General features: G+C 45.9%; 1 protein-coding gene across 5 annotated transcripts in view; it reads right to left on the bottom strand.

Annotated features, from left to right (window-relative positions):
• LOC147616910 (peptidyl-prolyl cis-trans isomerase CYP40-like) overlaps nt 1–20,150 on the bottom strand; it is a 48,828-nt gene that overhangs the window by 26,910 nt on the left and 1,768 nt on the right. For 4 of the 5 annotated variants that reach the window (XM_086776548.1, XM_086776551.1, XM_086776549.1 and 1 more), the window contains exons 4-6: nt 20,112–20,150; nt 19,833–19,885; nt 19,631–19,735 (exon numbers count right to left, since the gene is read on the bottom strand). The exon at nt 20,112–20,150 is cut by the window's right edge and continues 79 nt beyond it. In XM_086776548.1, coding sequence (XP_086632674.1) covers nt 19,631–19,735; nt 19,833–19,885; nt 20,112–20,150 — 197 coding nt within the window. The remainder of the gene's footprint in view (nt 1–19,630; nt 19,736–19,832; nt 19,886–20,111) is intronic. The other variant, XM_086776552.1, reaches the window with a different exon arrangement.

Here is a 20,150-nt window from a genome sequence, read left to right as displayed (position 1 = left end):
TCTATCTTCGGAAGAGGACGACTACTACTTCGATGAAGACAAGGAAAGCGAGCAAGAAATACCTTCCGATATGCTAGAGCTTGAAGATGATGATGCCACCTATGAAGCAAAGATGCAGAGTTTGATGGAGGAATTAATGAAACTCACGAAGGACTCGCGTTTTCCACGAAACTTCAAAGCTGATTCCAAACCACAGAGGCAGGGGTCTCAGAAGAAAGCTAAGCCTCAACATTCGGCTCCCATCCACCCAAATTTTCAGCCATACCCCGATTCTTCTTCTTCTTTTCCCCCACCTATCCATGGAAACCCTTTCAATACTTCTCATCCTGGTTACTTTTGCGGAGGCTCTGTCTTTCATTCCATGACGGGTGTACCCAACATGGGCATGACTGGGAGCTATGGTATGCAACCAGGTATGCATGGAGGTATGTATGGAGGTATGCCAGGAGGTATGTATGGAACTTATGGTGGCGGTTGTGGATGTGCTTTTGGTATGCTTGGTATGGGAGGTGGTATGATGGGCATGGGATCTAATGCTGTGGGCAATTCTTTTCTCAAACCACATCCCTATAATAATCTTGTTCAAGGCGAGAAGCCAAAAGATTATAAAGAGGATGGTGCTGCAGTAAAGTTTGATACTTTGTGGTGCAAAGGACCGTTTGAAGGCTCTCACCTTCATTCAACAGTTTGATGCGGCATTTTCTGGTAGTAACTTCACAGAGGCATCTAAGGTACGAAAGGCAGCTTCTTTCCTAAAGGGTAATGCTCTTCAATGGTGGTCGACACTTCTTCATCAAGGAATAGCACCTAGCACTTGGGTGGAGTTCAAGCAAATCTTCTCTTCCTTATGGTTGACACCGACTTTCGAGGTGGATGTTATGGCAGCTTGGCATCGATTAGATTCCAGAGATTGTAACAATCTGGAAGAATATAACAAGAAATTTTGGGATGCTCTACTACCGGTCACATCCTTTAGGCCCGTGTCACTGGTTGAGCAGATAGAGACTTACTGTTGTGGGTTACCCAAGGAGCTTCGAGTTCAAGCAAATCTTCTCTTCCTTATGGTTGACACCGACTTTTGAGGTGGATGTTATGACAGCTTGGCATCGATTAGATTCCAGAGATTGTAACAATCTGGAAGAATATAACAAGAAATTTTGGGATGCTCTACTACCGGTCACATCCTTTAGGCCCGTGTCACTGGTTGAGCAGATAGAGACTTACTGTTGTGGGTTACCCAAGGAGCTTCGAGATTATTGCATCAAAACAAAGGTCATTAATATGACTCAGATGATAGAAAATGCTCAGACTGGATATGCCATGCTTACTGGTCAGATGTCAGGATTCAAGGATCAACGTCTCTTCTCCAAGAAAGCATCAAAGGAATCGAAAGAGACCAAAAACGCTGAACCATGAGAGAAGGGGCAATCCAAGAAGAGAAAATTTCAGCCTTTACCTCAAAGGACAGATGAAGAAAGGAAAGAGCTTATAGCTAGCAACAAATGTTTCTCTTGTGGAGAAGCAGGGCATCGGCACTATAGGTGTCCGAAGAGAGCACCTAAAAATGTAGATGATTCACAGGAAGAGCCTAAAGCAAAGAAACAGAAACCGTCTGCTGCTGGACTAGTACTTGACTTGATAGGGATGAAGCAAGGGGATGCATCGTCAGAGTTATGCAGAGCATGGGGAAGACTTCGAGATCAGGAGGTTTTGATCTTTTTCGATCCTGGGGCTCGTGCAAACTTCATCACCCCCGAGCTTGCAGCAAAGTTGGGCATCAAACCAGAGGAGATGGGTGTGTTACATGAGGCTACTTTGGCTTGTCCTGGACATTCGGTTAAGGTTACACCAATCATTGGGAAACTGCGTCTCAGTGTGCAGACTTACACGGACAGAGAGGATAACTTCTTCATTATGCCTTTGGAGGGTTGTGATGTTTTGTTGGGTATGCCTTGGTGCCATAAGGTTAAAGCGGTAGTAGATACTTTCAACAAGAAAATCTCCCTCACTAATAAGAATAAGGAACACACTCTTGATGTAAAGCTTAAAGGGGAATCTATTCCTGTTGTATCGGCCTAGCCATTTCTCGTCTAATAAAGAAACATCTTTCTGTTTACTTACTATTTGTTAAAGAGAATCAAGATACTACAGATTCTAACCTATTTGAGCTGGATAAGGAAAGATTGGATTTTCTCAAAAGTTTTCAAGATTGTTTTTCAGAGGCTTTGCCACGAAAATTGCCATTGATTACAGGGCATTGAATAAGATTACCATCAAGAACAGATTCCCTATACCTCGAATCGATGATATTTTTGGATCGATTACAAGGAGCAGCTTACTTCAGTCGCATTTATATGAAGAGTGGATATCATCAAATTCGCATCAGGCCAGAAGATGTGCACAAGACAGCTTTCAGGACAACTTTTGGACTTTATGAGTTTTTGGTCATGCCTTTTGGTCTTACGAATGCTCCAACGACTTTTAATAGGATGATGGATCGGATTTTTCTATCCCACCATTCTTTTGTGGACACTTTCTTTGATGATATGATTGTGTTTTCTCACTCAGAGAAGGAGCATCGAGAGCATTTGACCAAAGTCTTTGAGGAACTCAGAAAGCATAGGTTGGTTGTCAATGGAAAGAAGAGTGAATTCTTCATGCAGGAGATTCACTTTCTTGGGCACAGTGTGTGTCTAAGGATGGCGTCACAATGGATCCAGCAAAAATTGAAGCGATAAAGAATTGTCCGGATTTACAGACTATTCATGATGTGAGACATTTCTTACGACTTTGTTCATAATACAAGAGGTTTATCCAATTCTTTGCAGAAATTGCTTCACCTTTACATCACTTGACCAAGAAGGATGTAAAATTCCGATGGACAGTAAAGGAAGTGGAAATCTTCAACAAGCTTAAAGAAAAGCTAACCACTGGTCCAGTTTTGGTTTTACCGGATCTTCATAAACCTTTTGTGGTACAGTGTGATGCATGCGGGAATAGCATTGGAGCTGTTCTTATGCAGGAAGGACATGTTATTGCTTATGAGAGTAGAACTCTATCACCAACAGAAAGGAATCTAGAAGTATATGAGAAAGAGCTTCTTGCGATTATTCATGCTCTGTCTACTTGGAAGCATTACCTTCTTGGGACTGATTTCATTGTTCAGAGTGATCGTCAGACTCTTCGATATTTCCTTACCCAAACAAAGCTTTCAGAGCAGCATATGAGATGGGCAAACTTTTTGTCCATGTTTCACTTTCAGATTGTTCATGTAGATGGCAAAAAAAATGTGATAGCGGATGCCTTGTCTAGGAAACCTCATGTGACCGCCGTCTCCATTATCTTTCATCATGAACTTGATGATATGCGAGAACAGTATGCTAATGACTCACATTTTGAGCGGATTTTTGATCGTTTGACCGAAAGAGAGCGAGTTGATCATTATTCTCTCAAGGAAGGATTCTTGATGATGCATGACAAATTGTGTGTCACATCTCACCTGAGGCAGAAGGTTTTGACAGAATGCCATGCTCCGCCTTATGCAGGCCATCGTGGTATTGAGGCTACAATGAAGGCTTTGGAGGCATTCTTTTATTGGCCTACTATGCGCAGGGATGCTAATGCTTTTGTTCGTGATTATATCATTTGTCAGAAGGTGAAGTATGACCGTCAAAAGACACCTGGGTTACTTCATCCTTTGCCTATTCCAGATAGACCGTGGGAGAGTATTGCTATGGATTTTATCTTTGACCTTCCTAGAACAAAGAGTGGGAATGATGGCATCTCGACTATCATAGATCGTTTTAGCAAGCTGGCTCATTTCATTCCAGTTAGGAAGAAGATTAATGCAGAGCAAATAGTGAGGATATTTTTGACGAATATCTTCAAATACCATGGGATGCCCACATCTATTGTCAGTGACCGAGATCCTCGAATGACGAGTTTATTTTGGAGAGCATTGTTCGAGAACATGAAGACTTCGTTGAAGTTCTCATCGTCTTTTCATCAACAAACACATGGGCAATCGGAAATTGCCAACTCATTTGTATTGGATCTTTTAAAGTGTTATGTTTCGGATCATAAGGAACAGTGGGAAAAGTATCTTCCTTTGGTGGAGTTTGCTTACAATACCACCATTCACACTTCGACAGGTAAGGCACCTTTTGAGATTGTGGAAGGCGGGAAGAAAGTACCTCCGATCCTGCATACAAAAGATAAGATCTTCGAGGTAGATCGTTTCGTGGAGAATATGGATGAGACTTACAAAAAAGTCAAAGTGGCTCTTCAAAGGACTCAAGAGAAACAGAGGAAAGTAACAAACCTTCACCATCGATCATTGGTTTTTGATTTGGGTGATTGGGTGCTTTTGAGATTTGAGAAGGCTAGACTCAGGAAAATGAAGGGTAAACAGAGCTTATATCCTAAATTGAGTATGCGGTACTATGGGCCTTTTCAGGTGATTGAGAAGATGAGTGATGTGTCCTATCGTCTTTAGTTACCGGATCTTTGGAAGATTCATAATGCTTCTTAGACCTTTCAGAGGTGCGGTGCCTACAGAGCAGGTTGATGAGCCGCAACCAGAGGTAGAAGAACTTGATGAGATTCTTCAACCGGAACAGATTTTGGCACATAAAGAAAGAAAAGTCAGAGGGAAAGTTTCACGTCGATATCTGGTGAAGTTTGTGAACTATTCACCTATGGATTCGAAGTGGATGGAGGAGGGTGACTTGGCAGATTCACCGAGGATACTACAACTTTACCTCGAGGCTTTTGGTTTGGAGCCTACCTTAGAAAGTGTTTCAACAGGTTCAGCTATGGATTCTGGAGTACTGCCTGTTACTCAAGAGGGGGGTGACTCCGCTCCTTTGTCACAGAGTTCACTTGGATGAGATCTGGAAGTCGCTTGGTGTTCTTATCAGCACACCCAAGAAACTGACCTGACAGTATATCTACCTATGGGATTTCTATGATATGTGTGTACTAGTCACATGGTTTGATTCATGGATATACGAATATCTTCAGAGAAGGAGACGCCTATTCTAGACTTTCGTTTGATATGCATCAGTGTTTATTCTTGATCATGATGTACTGCTGATCGTGGGTCCAGTGGGATGGCCATGAGTAGAGCAGGTAAAGCATCCAGGGAGACATGACTATTCACGAAGTGGATGCTCTCAATATGTATTCCGAAGTTCTGTTTCAGTTGGCAAGACATAGCTTTCTCGTTGCTCTCTTAGGTTCTGTTTCAGTTGGCAGATCCTTTGAATGAACAATCGAGGACGATTGCTTTGTTTTAAGAAGGGGGTATGCTATAGGACTGAGTATTTTACCTCTTTATTTTAAGCATTGTAATTATGTTTTGAGCATGTTTAACATTCACTAATCATGTTTTGATCTGTGTATGCATATGTAAGTTTGTACACATGTGAGGATACAAATACATGTTTAGTGTGTGTGTGTGTGTGTGTGTACATGTTTGTTCATGCCCATTTGTATGCATGTGTGTTTCTCTTACCTTGATGCAGGAGCAGCAGCTGAGGCACCTTGTGGGACAGCCCAGTCAGCAGTTGACACGTGGCCCAGTCAGCAGCTGACACGTGGCCCAGCCACGTGGCACATGTACAGGTGCAGCTGACACGTGGCTGATGCAGGCGCTGTCGTATGGTTGGCTGCAGGCGATGGCACACGTACAGGTGGCTGGCTACTAGGTGCCAAGCGTGGGCAGCAGCAGCCAAGCGCAGGCAGCAGCGAAGCATGGGCAGCAGTGAAGCGCTGTGTGGCAGCAAAGCGTGGGACGCCGGACAGCAAAACGTTTTCTTTCTCCCAGAGGCTTCTCACATCTGCGATTTCCTCTTCGGGCTGCCCTGCTCCTGTGCTAGGTTACCAAGCATCAAGTTGAAAGCTTCTGTTGGCTGTGTTTTTGCTTCTACATGCATTTACAGCAGTGTGTGAGGTGTGAAGGCTGAAGGCTGAAGGCTGTTTCTTACAGTGTTGACTGCAGTGGAAGGTGCGTCTTCGTGTGTGGTGCATCTTGACAAGCGGCCACGACATCTCTGCTTCTTCCCCGGCTTCCCCTCCCTCCGGTTGGGCGTTTCCAGTGCATTTTGGTGGACTGTTTTGCTGCTATCCAGCCTCTTTCTCTCTCAGATTTCAGAGGGGGCTGATTGGTCCCAGTGCCTCTCTTCGTTGGAAAGTGCGTGAGAGGAGTCTTGGAGTGCTAAGATTTTGTACTTTGTTGCTGTGGATATGGCTCCCCCCTGTACGAACAAGGATGACGAGTTGGACAGAACCAACTAAGCCCATTGGAAGCTGAATATGCGGATCTGGTTCATCCATAAGGGTTTATGGAAGATAACTCAAGGCAGTGAGAAGAAGCCCAAGCGTCCTCAAACCCAAAGGCATTGGACCCAGGTTCAAGAGGATGAATTCCTTGCGGAATTACAAGACTGGGAGAATTGTGATTCGAAGGCACATTCAGTGCTTGTGCGGACCATTACAAAGGAGGCCTCACCGGCCGTGCAAACTCTTACCACTTCACATGAAGTACGGTCCAAGTTGGAGGATCTCTTTGCTCAAGATTCATCGATGCGGGCAGTTACTTTGCAAGGGCAACTCTACGGTTTGTTATTTCTTGCTGGCAGTTCTATGCAATCATTCCTCATGAAGGCAAAGGTTATCCATGACCACCTAAGGCTGGGAGAATGACCTACGTAGCTCATGCTTGACATGTCTTGGACTGTGGCTCACAATGTCACGTGCATCCCGCACTTGGATGCCACGTAGACATTTCTGTACGTAAGGTGCAGGACCTGGGATGGTGAACTGGTCCCATGTGAGCCCAGTCCGGGACGAGTCAGCCCCAGGGATCCATCTCAGTCGTCCGAGGTCAGGTGTGCATTGTCTTGCACATAAGTCCAAGGTCAGGTGTGCACTGTCCTGCACATGAAATAGTGCCAGTCCGCGCTGTGAGTCTCCCTCTAGAATGATGTCGTGTATCAGGTATGGTACCGGATGCCAGATCACTGAGTAGATAGTGGTTAGGACAAGGGGCCAGCCCATAGGGCTACCCCGGATCTTAGTGTGGGCATGGGAATGGTGTGGAACCACCCCCATGAGGGCCAGGAAGGCCCAGGCTGAACCCACCAGCCATGGAGGGGCAGTAGGACAGTCCTAGGGCAAAGATAAGGCTATTTCCAGGAGATTACAGCCTTTATATGGCTGTAGGGCATGTATGGGGCAGCCCATTCAAGCTGCCCAGCCCTTGGATTGTGGACAAAAGCTGTGTCCAGCCAATCAGAAGCAAGCACATCATGTCCAGCCTTTTAAGGAAAAAAGGCAGCATTTTATGTGAATATTTTCAGCATTTATTGCTGAATTTTCACCAGTCATGGGACATTTGTGCTGGTTGCCTGTTTATCAGCTGGCTGACTGCTCATGATTGGGTAGTATAAATAGTGGAGGCCACAATCCCATTCATTCATCTCATTCTCCACCAAGAGCTCAAGCATAAGAGGCTAGACAAAGCCAAGAGGGTGCTAAGCAAAGGGGTGAAGGATTCAGGTCAAGGGCAGGGTATTCCCAGCCAAGAAAAGGTCCAAGATTGCTGTATTTTCTTTCAGATTTTCTCATCATTCTAATAAAGCAAATACACCATCCGTGGTGGGGACCCTACAAAGGGTAATTGGGACCCAATACTGTGTCCTCTCCACCTCTCCCTCTCTCTCTCTCTTTTCTGCACTTCTCCTTTCAGTTTGTGCGTTAATTTCCGTCGCGAAAAGAGTGCTAAATTCTGAGTTTTTGAAGTTATCGATTCTTCTCCGAAGCTTCCGCATATTACACACAATGGGGCCACGACGTATGACAAATAATTCTAAAAAGGGTATTAATATTGTATAAAATGCTAATCCAATGTGTCACATAGCACCACAGTGCAAGGTGCATGTGACAACAATAGCATGCATGTACAACAAGTACCGACCATAATTGTAAGTACATCAAAGTACATCAAAAGTACAACAGATATGGCAAGGCTGTACAACCATGCACAAATGGGCATAGCTCTAATGGAAGTACAAAGCTGCAAGGACAATCTCTACAGACTGTAAGGAACTGTCCGAAAAGCAGCAAGAGGTGCACATTTATAAAGATAGTCATGATGTAGAAAATATAATTCACCCAGTCGAGTGAATTATAATTCACCCAGTCGGGTGTGAGCACCATTTGGGCACCGTGTCGTAAATAATTAGCACTTAAACACTTATGAAATGATATCAACACAAGACAAAGACAATGCTGAAGAATGAAACTTTGCACAAAGACATCACACTGGGGCCGGAACCCGGGCCGACCCCCCCTCAATACCAAGTATATTATTGATGTATTTATTTTGTAGAGTGTTCCAGAAGCTCTTAAGCCATATTTGCCATGAATAGAAGTAATGGATACATGTACCAAACAAGTTTGTTTGTCGGAGAAGAATTTCGTCGCTCAAGAGCTTTCTCAGCAACTCCCCACCTCTCACTGGAGTGAAGCAATCTTGAAACTGATGTTTTGGTCCTTGGATCCACATGCATCACTTGTGTGCCAAGCGTGTGCCAAGGCCCATACCACATGCCTACCTTTTAGGAGCCCGGAAGGACTTGGCGAATCCAGTGAGGCGCATGCACGAAGCAATCAAGTACAACTTAAGGAAGCAACCCCTACCCTCAAGGTGGGTGGCTTTCGTGCCTTCAGAGCAAATTCCATTTGTTCTTCACCATCCCGAGCTGTGGAGCTTACTTACTAGCTTTAATAGGGGTAGTTACTAGCATTACGCACTAGTGCTTGGATTGTACAAGCCCTCATGGTGACGGGAATGCTGAAAATGAAGAACATGCAACAAAGGTCACTCTTGGGCACAAATCCAAGCAGCAATGGAGTCGTAGAAGAATTTGTGTCAAGTAAACATCGATACACTGGTCACAAGCACCGCCGCCCACAAGCACAAATAGGCACTATGGATGCCCATAACAGCCCTAAATCAGCTGGCCAGAAGCATGGGCTGATCAGGGGCAGCACAAGGAGCCAATACAATAGTCGTTCAGTCGCCAACTGATGACATGGCAGCTGTACACGTCACCCCAATGAAGTAATTGGAAAACAAGCGCGGAGAGGTGTGGCAGGGTGCCCTTCTGATTAAGATCAGAGATGGTTTGCAAAGGATGAGTGTATTCTCTTGCATGAGCAAAAAGGATGGAGAGCTTGTGTGCAAGGAAGATGGTGATAAAGCTTGCAGGGAGGGAGAAATGAATCATGGATGGGATTTTAGATACCAACACCCACCTTTGGCCACATGGGTGGTCACCCCACTTATGGGGTGTCCAACCCACACATCTTGGCCAATAGGGTGCCCACATGATTTGGGCACCGGGCATTTTAATCAAGCATCCACTCAAATTTTAATGAGTGTGAACTTGCAAAGGTTATAAATTAAAACAAACGTTTACAGTGCACTTTCCATCTGTTCACAACACATCAAAATACAAGGCATTTACATGGTTCACAAGTAGCCATCCCAAGCCCGTGAACTGGACATTCGTTTCAAATAGTCACATGAAAACACTTCACACAAAAACAGTTTCAAACATGCAAACATGTGTGCATGTGCACTTTGTCATGAACAAATCTCCTAGTCATACAACATGTACTGCACTCGCATTTCTGGGCACAAGTTTGGCACATCAAAGGCGCAGAACTAGGATCCTGGACACTTGGATCCACACACTCGCCACAAATGGGCACGGAAACAAGGATCTCGTGCGCTCAGATCCACACATTGGCCTCAATACACGCAGCAAGAAGGTTGCCCCCCATAAATTGGCATGAGACTAGAGAAGACCATTTAATTGGCCTAATGGTGACAAAAAACAACCTTAGGAAAAACTGGTATTACATGCATAGATAGCAAGCATATCCACGTTAAAATGCAAGTCGAAATCTGTTATATTGCCCAAAACTGATCCATGACTCTTTCTTGCCGTTGAGCCCAAATTCCATTGTGTACACCATACACAATAAATGAATGTCACAGGATGCCCATGTAATAAAATGTCCACCAATGAATGTGAAAGCCTTTAAAAACCGGGGTGCCCAAATATTAACTTATCTACCCAATTATAATAACGATGTGAACAACTTGAAATGTCCATCTTTTGGCCAGTGTTCAATCCTTCCCCCAAGACTTCCGGGCTTGACAGGAGTGTTTCCTATAAGATCAATTCCACCTGTAGAATGACAAATGCAGTTTCGGGCATCATATCCATGTGTAAGGTGACTGGTTCTAGTATGTAACTTGATAATCCCCCATTCCCAAAGCTCTTACGCAAAATCCACGAGGCTTATGTAACGACTGATGATAGTTTGGTTGAAAAGGCTAGATATATGCTTAGGGAGTAAATATTCCCAATGTTTTTGGGTTCAAGCTATTGCTACAATCTGTACATGGAAACAAAGAAGTACACTTGTTTCACAACGCGAGTTAAACAAGGGGAAGGTTCCATATGTTCAGTTCCATTGCTAACGTACAGATTGTTATAACCTTTTTTTTTGTTAACAAAGTTATAACATTATGACGTTTAAGTTTATGTTCGTTCTTTTTCTGCCCATTGTTGCTTTTCCAGCCAAACTTTTTCTAAATCTGGATGTGGGCCATGAGCTGCTTCTGCTTAGCATGCTATTGCAATGGATGCCATGAATAACCTGCTGCTGCTGTGGACGCCCTGAGCCAAGCTTTCCAGCCACCTCAAGAAGCCTCTCTCTGTCTCTCTCTCTACACACACAAAGCTCTTCTTCAAAGCCCAAAATGGAATGGAAAAAAGTGGACTAACGAACTGTTGTGATCCCCTAGTGTACTTGAAACCAAACACGCGGTCTAAAAATTTTGGGTGCATAACAGTTGGTATCAAAGCAAAGATCCAATGAACGGCCTGGAAGCTGGCTGAAGGATGTGATGATTCCATGATAGCCAGAGAGGGAAAAAACATCTAGAATGGTTAAGTCAGCTAGTGACAAGGGGCCATGACAGACACAGAGCCAACATCTAAAAAGCATAAATTCATGCATCCAAATGAAGGAATTTGACCATAATTACGAAAACTTTGTGTGCATGTGCACAGATACAGAAGCTTGCTAGACAAGCTACGTCAGGATTTGGGATAGAAGTCCAAACAATAGAATTTGGAGACATGTTATATATGAAACGAAATAGGTTTTTAAAGAGAAATGCAACTATGCAGAAAGTCGACAGGAAGCCTACCTGAAGGACTACACACGATGACTTGCAAAAGAAACGACGTCCATTCAAGGACTCAAATGAAAGATTTTGACTACACACGATGACTTGCAAAAGAAACGACGTCCATTCGAGGACTCAAATGAAAGATTTTTACTGCGCCACATAAGGGTAAAGTGATTTAAGGTGCAAAAGCAAAGCAACGGAGGTTTTGGAAATTGCCAAATCAATGGAGGCCCAAAACACACAACTTGAGCTTAACAAAGGAAACAAGCAATAATGATTCAAATGGTTGATAGCGCTTCAAAGTGAGGAACAACAATAGGCCTATGACCACAGTGGGCAAACAGGGAACGTGAAGCAGTCACCAAACAACGAGGGGAAGTGTCACGTGCATCCCGCACTTGGATGCCACGTAGACATTTCTGTACAGAAGGTGCAGGACCTGGGATGGTGAACTGGTCCCATGTGAGCCCACTCCGGGACGAGTCAGCCAGGGATCCATCTCAGTCGTCCGAGGTCAGGTGTGCATTGTCCTGCACATGAGTCCAAGGTCAAGTGTGCACTGTCCTGCACATGAAGCAGTGCCAGTCCGCGCTGTGAGTCTCCCTCTGGAATGATGTCAGATGTTCTGTGTATCTGGTTTGCAACTGGATGCCAGGCCTCTGTAGGCATGTAGGTTTGCATGTAAAGATGGGGCCAGCCCATAGGGCTACCCCAGTACTCTTGCACTCTTAGTATGGGCATGGGGGAGGTGTAGAACCACCCCCAAGGGGCCAGGAGAGCCCAAGATTTGCCCACCAGCCAAGGCATGGGCTGGAGGGGCTGTCGGCCAGCTGTACTGCTGCTGGACAGGCAGCCGACTGGGTCAGAAAACCCTAATCAGCAGGTAGGCCAGGTGTAGGGGCAGTCCCACACCTCTGCGCAGCATGCCCAGCAGCCAGGAGCTGTCCCAGAAAGCATGCGCAGGCTGGACAGTATTTATCATAGTGTGAAAGCACTTTATTAAAAAAAGAAGAACTTAGTCGTGAGGCTGTCCTGAAGCTGGCCGACTGGAGACAAGAGGGAGTATAAATACTCCAGCCCATAATCCATGAATCCATCTCATAATTCACCAAGTGCTCCAAGCAAACAAGGGCCAGGACAGCCAAGAACATTGCTAAAGCAAAGGGGTGAAGGACTGAAGGTCAAGGGCAGGTTTTCCAGCCAAGAAAAGGTCAAGTACTTTGTATTTGTTTTCAGATTTACATCATTCTAATAAAGCAAATACACCATCCGTGGTGGGGGCCCTACAGAGGGTAATTGGGACCCAATACGAGGGTAATTGGGACCCAATACTGTGTCCTCTCCATCTCCCCTTTCTCTCTCTATTTTTCTGCACATCGTCTTTCAGTTTGTGCGTTAATTCCGTCGCGAAAAGAGTGCTGTTTTCTGAGTTTTGAAGTACCGATCCTTCTCCGAAGCTTCCGCATATTACAGTGGTATCAGAGCTCACTTCAAGGACAAAGATTCAGCAAAGAAAACCAAAAAAAAATTTCGCTCGTGTGGTTGGTTTTTAGACGCCGGTGGACTACCCCTTTCGGAGTGACTCCTGTCCCTCGAAGGACGGTTGGTTTTTAGCCTCCGGAAGCCTCCAGAAGTCTCCCACACAGATAGTGGATGGTCAGATTGCGTTCCGGAAAGGAACTGCATTTTCCCGCTATGGCGAGCTTTGGCGACGAGAGAGAACCAGAACCATGGGACCAAAGTGCACCAGGCAGCCCAGCTAGGGCACCCGGCTTGAGTGTAACAGATATGTTCCAACAGATGATGCGAGCAATCGAAGACCAGACAACCAAGTTGGATGAGCAGAAGGCGCGGATTTTGGCTCTGGAGGAGCGTTCTCGCTCTCCAGCGTCGCGTTTTCCATCTCCTCCTCCCTCTCCTTCCGTATCCCAGATACCAGATCCTCGTCTCACAGGGACCCTCTCACGGGGTCACAGCCGCAGCCAAGCTCCTTGCTTGAGATGCAGATGCGTGCATTGGAGATTCGACAACGAGAAGACGACGCCATGCGACCAGTGGAACACGAGCGTTACCTCAGAGCTTTGGACGCCAGATTGACACCGGCGGCGCCCTCGAATCATTTTCCCGAGAAAATGAATTTCAGTAAGTATAATGGTAAACTCGATCCCACTACTCTGTATTCATGGTTACATCAATTTGAAGCTTACTTTGCCGCAGTTAGGAAAACAGATATTGACAAAGTGATCTTAGCTAGTTGGTACTTGGAAGGTGAGGCCATTCCTTGGTGGACTCAGTGGGCTCATGCCCACACCAGAGCAGGTATAGCAGCTTATGTGTGGGACGAGTTCGTCCGTGACCTTAAGCAGTGGTTTCTACCGCCCCACTACCTTGAGCGACTCGAAGACGAGTTCAGGGGAGCGCGTCAGAACGCGCAACCAGTCCTTCAGTTTGCCAAGAAAATTTCGACCTTGTGTCTGCAATTAGGCTTATCTGATACGGACAAGAAAGGGCAGTTTTTGTATGGCCTGGACACGCAAATCCAATGGGAGGTGCGTATGTTTAGGCCAGCCACCTTTGAGGACGCACTCTCGCTTGCGCAGAGTGCAGAAATGAAACACAATGGTGGCAAGCCCAAGACTTCCCAGCCGGCTTCTCCCAAGGCTAACGCCTCGGGGGGCAAAAGCCAGAACCAGACGGGGTCTTCCCCAGGACAGAGCCCGGGAGCCTCTGGCTCCAAGAACTCGAACAATGCGTCTAAGCTTACTCCAAACCAGAAAGCGGAGGCAGGCAAGACAGGTGGCAAGTTGAGTACTGAGGAGCTTGCTCAGTACAGGAAGGAGGGTAGATGTTACTTTTGTCACACAAAAGGACATACTTCTCGGGATTGTCCGAAGAAGCCTCCAAAGGCCGCCGCCGCCTCCACAGCTTCCGTGGTGAGCACAGCTCCCACACAGACCCCAGTGGCTACCCCTAGTTCTTCAACCCCCGGTGCTTCAGTTGGAGCAATTATTAGCCGGGAGCTCGAAGATAAGCAGAAGGGCGTCCATGACCAGGAGTATGAGCGCAACGAATTGCTCAAGTCCTTTGGCTACATAGGTGGCCAGAGAGTCGTTGTCTTGTTTGACAGCGGCAGCACGGAGGATGCGATCACGGAAGAGGCCGCTAGGCGTGCCCGTTTCGAGCTAACTCCGGTGGACAAACAGGTTGAGGGTTTTAGCACAGGTATGACAACGAGCGTCAAGTATGAAGCTCTAGGTGCTAAGTTAGTGATTCAGGGCATAGAGTTTGTGCGTGACTTTATGGTTGCCCCTCTTGTAGGAGCGGCAGACATAATTTTGGGTATCCAGTGGTTTCACAAGTTTCTCCCAGATGTCAAGTGGGACAAGCACACGTTCCAGATTGATCGGAATGTGTCAAACACCCTAGTGACCATTAAGTGTGAGCCAGGTATTCCAAACTTTCCGCTCATAAGCCACTTACAGGCTAAGCGAGCAGTCAGGAAAGGCGCACAGTGTGCGATGATTTACATCCAGACAGCCCAGACGGTGGCCAGTGCTTCCGAGAAGTACTCGGTTCTCCATGAAAAGTTCCAGAAGATTTTTCTTCGGGACAGTCTCCCTCCCCAGCTTCCCCCGTCCAGACCGGAGGATCACAAGATTGACCTCCTCCCAGGCTCGGAACCCCCGAGCAAGTTTCCGTATCACCTTTCTAAGGCAATGGAATCGGAGTTGGACCGCCAACTCCAAGAATTGTTGCAAGCTAACTTCATCCGCCCCAGCGTGTCGCCATTTGCAGCACCGATCTTATTTGTCAAGAAGAAAGATGGGTATGCTCGGTTGTGTGTCGATTATCGTGCACTCAACAAGCTGACTATCAAGAGCAGATTCCCGATGCCTCGAATTGACTATATTCTAGAGAGGCTGAATGGAGCTAAGGTGTTCTCCAAACTGGATTTAAAGAGTGGGTACCACCAGGTACGGATTGTAGAGGGGGACATCCCCAAGACAGCCTTCCATACAGAACGGGCCCACTATGAATTTGTGGTTATGCCATTTGGATTGACGAACGCCCCAGCTACATTTAACCGCATGATGATGCGTATTTTCCGGGAGTTGATTGGAGTGTGTGTGTTCATATTTCTGGACGACATACTCATATTTTCAGCTACAGTTGAGCAGCATGACATTGATGTGGAGAAAGTCCTTAAGTTGCTGGAAAGCAACGAGCTCTATGTCAATGAAAAGAAGTCAGAATTTTATCTGTTCCAGGTACATTACTTGGGATATATAATTAGTGCTGAAGGCATTCGACTTGATCCGGCTAAAGTGGCCGAGATTGTTAACTGGGAAGTACCTCAGACTGCTTATGACATTAGATCATTTGTGGGTATCTGCCAGGCATATTCCACCCACATTGACAAGTTTTCTGATGTCTCGGCAGACCTCACCGATCTGCTAAAGGGAGTGAAAACAAGGAGGCAAAAGATTCGAATGACTCACGAGCGTTGGAGGCATTCCAGAACCTCAAGGTGGCTTTGTCAGAAGCGCCTTGTTTAGCCCTTGCCTCGTGGGACGAACCATTTCAAGTGATCACCGATGCGAGTAACATCGCAATTGGAGGTGTATTGCAACAGAATGGTCATCCAGTAGCTTACATGTCTCGTAAGTTACTGCCCGCCGAAAAGAACTACTCAGTCTATGATCGTGAACTCCTAGCAGTTATACAGGCCTTGAAACATTGGAAACATTTCCTGTATGGCCGTGACTTCGAGGTTCACACTGACCATCAGGCATTGCGCTGGATTCAGACGATGCCAAGTGCACAGTGGAGTGATCGACAACACCGCTGGAGTCAGATATTCCAGCAGTTCGGTGGAATGATTGAGTACCTTCCAGGAAAGGCCAATCCAGTGGCCGATGCTTTGAGCAGGAAGGGACAAGTATCTGCGATTCAGACCACTAGACTTGACCTTGTCGGTACAGGACTAGAAGACATGAAGCACACGTACGCGGATTCCGAGGAATTCGGTACGCAGTGGGAACAGGCATTGGATGCCACAGGACCATGCCATTTTCTGATACGCGATGGTTGGCTTTTCTACAAAGGCCGACTCTGTGTCATGAAATCATTCCGGGCAGCTCTTCTCCATGATGCCCATGACACCATTACAGGTGGTCATAGGGGCATGAATTCGACTCTGGAGAAATTAGAACGGCAATACTACTGGCCAAAGATGAGGCGTAATGTGTTTACATATGTACAACGCTGTGACATTTGTCAAAAGGTGAAAGCTCCTCGTGGAAAGAAGATAGGGTTGTTACAGCCTTTGCCAATTCCTGAGGGTCCTTTCCAGGACATTTCGATGGACTTTGTCACAAATCTGCCTCCCAGTCCGAGTAAGCGTAATACACAGTGTTTAACTATTGTTGATAGGTTCAGCAAATTTGTTATGTTTATTCCTTACAGGGCCAATGTGACCGCCGAGGATGTTGCCCAGCTATTCATTCGGCATTGGTACCCGATTGGTGGGATTCCTAGGACCATAGTGTCAGACCGAGATGCCAAGTTTACCAGTCATTTTTGGAGGGCATTGTTTGATAATTTTGGTACTAAGTTGAATTTTTCCAGTGCATTCCACCCACAGACAGATGGCCAGACAGAGATATACAACCAGTTGGCCTTTGATGTGCTGAAGTGTTATGTCCACGATCAGCAAGGTAAGTGGGAATCGTTTTTGCCTTTAGTTCAAGCTGTTTTGAATGACTCTTTTTCTTCAGCTATTGGCAGGACTCCATATGAGGCAGCGTTTGGAAGGCCTTTCCAGTCGTTGTTAAGCAGGACTTCGTCTTCAGTACCAGAGGCGAACAGAGTAACGAAGTCTTACCAGGAGATCCTAGAGTCCGTTAAAGACAGATTGGCTAAAGCGCAAGAGGCCTACACTCGACAGGCCAATAAAGACCGAAGGGACATGAAGTTTTCGGAAGGAGATTGGGTGTATCTTCGGATTATGAAGCAAAGATTGAAGCAGGTGGGCAAGCAATGCCCAAAGTTGTCTTTCAGGAGCTTCGGACCATTTCCCATCCGGAAAAAGATTAATGAGGTGTCTATGCAGTTAAAGCTACCTCCGAGTTGGACTATGCACGATGTATTTCATGTCAGTTGGTTAAAGCCATATGCAAGTCCACCCCCTTCAGAGGTCAAAGACGAAGCGGAACCAGACATCATTGATGAAGCAGAAGTAATGGTTCCAGAACAGATCCTTCTGCACCGTTTCAAGCATGGCTCAGGCCGAAGACTACGACAGTTTCTCACGAAGTTTCAGGACCGAGGAACTCATGAAGCGGTATGGCTCGACAAAGAATTTTTCGAAGACTATCCGGCATTATTGACGGATTATTTGGAGGCTATGCAGCTTCCGTCAAGTTAAGCAGAAGGGGATGTCACGTGCATCCCGCACTTGGATGCCACGTAGACATTTCTGTACAGAAGGTGCAGGACCTGGGATGGTGAATTGGTCCCATGTGAGCCCAGTCCGGGACGAGTCAGCCAGGGATCCATCTCAGTCGTCCGAGGTCAGGTGTGCATTGTCCTGCACATGAGTCCAAGGTCAGGTGTGCACTGTCCTGCACATGAAGCAGTGCCAGTCCGCGCTGTGAGTCTCCCTCTGGAATGATGTCAGATGTTCTGTGTATCTGGTTTGCAACTGGATGCCAGGCCTCTGTAGGCATGTAGGTTTGCATGTAAAGATGGGGCCAGCCCATAGGGCTACCCCAATACTCTTGCACTCTTAGTATGGGCATGGGGGAGGTGTAGAACCACCCCCAAGGGGCCAGGAGAGCCCAAGATTTGCCCACCAGCCAAGGCATGGGCTGGAGGGGCTGTTGGCCAGCTGTACTGCTGCTGGACAGGCAGCCGACTGGGTCAGAAAACCCTAATCAGCAGGTAGGCCAGGTGTAGGGGCAGTCCCACACACCTCTGCGCAGCATGCCCAGCAGCCAGGAGCTGTCCCAGAAAGCATGCGCAGGCTGGACAGTATTTATCATAGTGTGAAAGCACTTTATTAAAAAAAGAAGAACTTAGTCGTGAGGCTGTCCTGAAGCTGGCCGACTGGAGACAAGAGGGAGTATAAATACTCCAACCCATAATCCATGAATCCATCTCATAATTCACCAAGTGCTCCAAGCAAACAAGGGCCTAGACAGCCAAGAACATTGCTAAAGCAAAGGGGTGAAGGACTGAAGGTCAAGGGCAGGTTTTCCAGCCAAGAAAAGGTCAAGTACTTTGTATTTGTTTTCAGATTTACATCATTCTAATAAAGCAAATACACCATCTGTGGTGGGGGCCCTACAGAGGGTAATTGGGACCCAATACGAGGGTAATTGGGACCCAATACCGTGTCCTCTCCATCTCCCCTTTCTCTCTCTATTTTTCTGCACATCGTCTTTCAGTTTGTGCGTTAATTCCGTCGCGAAAAGAGTGCTGTTTTCTGAGTTTTGAAGTACCGATCCTTCTCCGAAGCTTCCGCATATTACCGGAAGCTGTCAGGAAGCAATGAATACCGGCCACACCCAACACTGGGGGACTTGAGGGTAGGACATCAAAGAAGAATAAGAAGACAATGGGACTAGCTGAATGGTGCGGGGAGGCTTATCTTTAAGCGAAACATCAAAGCAAAGCCATGGAGCGAAATCAGTGTGGAGGCCCTTGAACTTTATAAGAATGTCGATTCTTTTGAGAAAATAAGAATGTCGATTCTTTTGAGAAAAGAGAGCAAGGGGAAATGCGGACCAAATCAGCAGGTAACCAGTTGGAAATCAGTCAAGTGGAGATGGAAACTGCAAGACTGACTTGAGAAAAGGGTTTACCCAACATGCAAAGCTGTTAAGCTACAAAAAGGAAAGAAAGGTGTTGGAAGGTAAAATGGAGCAAGTAGGATTAACTCGCGTTCAACAAAATCATACATGCTGTATTGATTTAGCCTACTTTTGCAAAAACCGTCATTAGTGAGGGAGAAATAATTCAGCTCCCACAAATCTGTAATTTTTTTAAGGCACTTACTATTGCATGACACCTGATCTGATACATGTACATACACAAATACTATTGCATGACACCTGATCTGATACATGTACATACACAAATACGTTGTGTACATGCATGCATGCGTGAACTTGGTATATATACATACATACATACATATGTATGTAACCTGATCTGATATATGTACATACACAAATATGTTGTGTACATGCATGCATACGTACTTGGTATATATACATATATAATATACAACTACCACACTCAGCAAAAAGTCACACTAGAAAATTCCTCCAATTGAAAAATTTTACAACAAACCTGTCCCTGACGGTACAAAGCTTTTACGTTGTCATCTCCATTCTGTAACGCAAACTCTGTGTCCGATAAAGCACCTTTTGCATCTCCAAGCTTCAACTTGCATGCCTGAAGTTGTCCAACATGCAACCGAGGCTACAGCTCATCATGAACTGTTGTAATCTGACCAAGGCAGCTTTTTGCACATAAATATATAAGCACTCACCGAGCTATTGGTCAAGATCTGTGACTTTACTTTTCCCAAATAAATGCTTTTATCTGCCACAAGCATAAGACCATAAAGAGAGAGGTAAGAATCTCAAAACAGCAGTAAAAGCATGAAAAGAACTTTGGTAAATTGTTGTCCAGCTCAAATACAAAGGATTCCATGCACACATGTGCACATATCTGCATGAATGAGTCTACGTGAGTGCATGCATGCACACACGCACACACATATATATATATATATGCTAAAAGCCCAAAAAACCACACTATTGACCACACCACGCTTGAGTCTTCATAAGTTCGGGACCTTCATCTA

Source organism: Cibotium barometz, chromosome 37, assembly GCF_041138505.1.
Source record: "Cibotium barometz isolate CiBa-2024 chromosome 37, ASM4113850v1, whole genome shotgun sequence".
Classification (NCBI taxonomy): domain Eukaryota; kingdom Viridiplantae; phylum Streptophyta; class Polypodiopsida; order Cyatheales; family Cibotiaceae; genus Cibotium; species Cibotium barometz.
The sequence above is the reverse complement of the archived record's forward strand: the minus strand, read 5'-3'. Positions and strand labels throughout refer to the sequence as shown.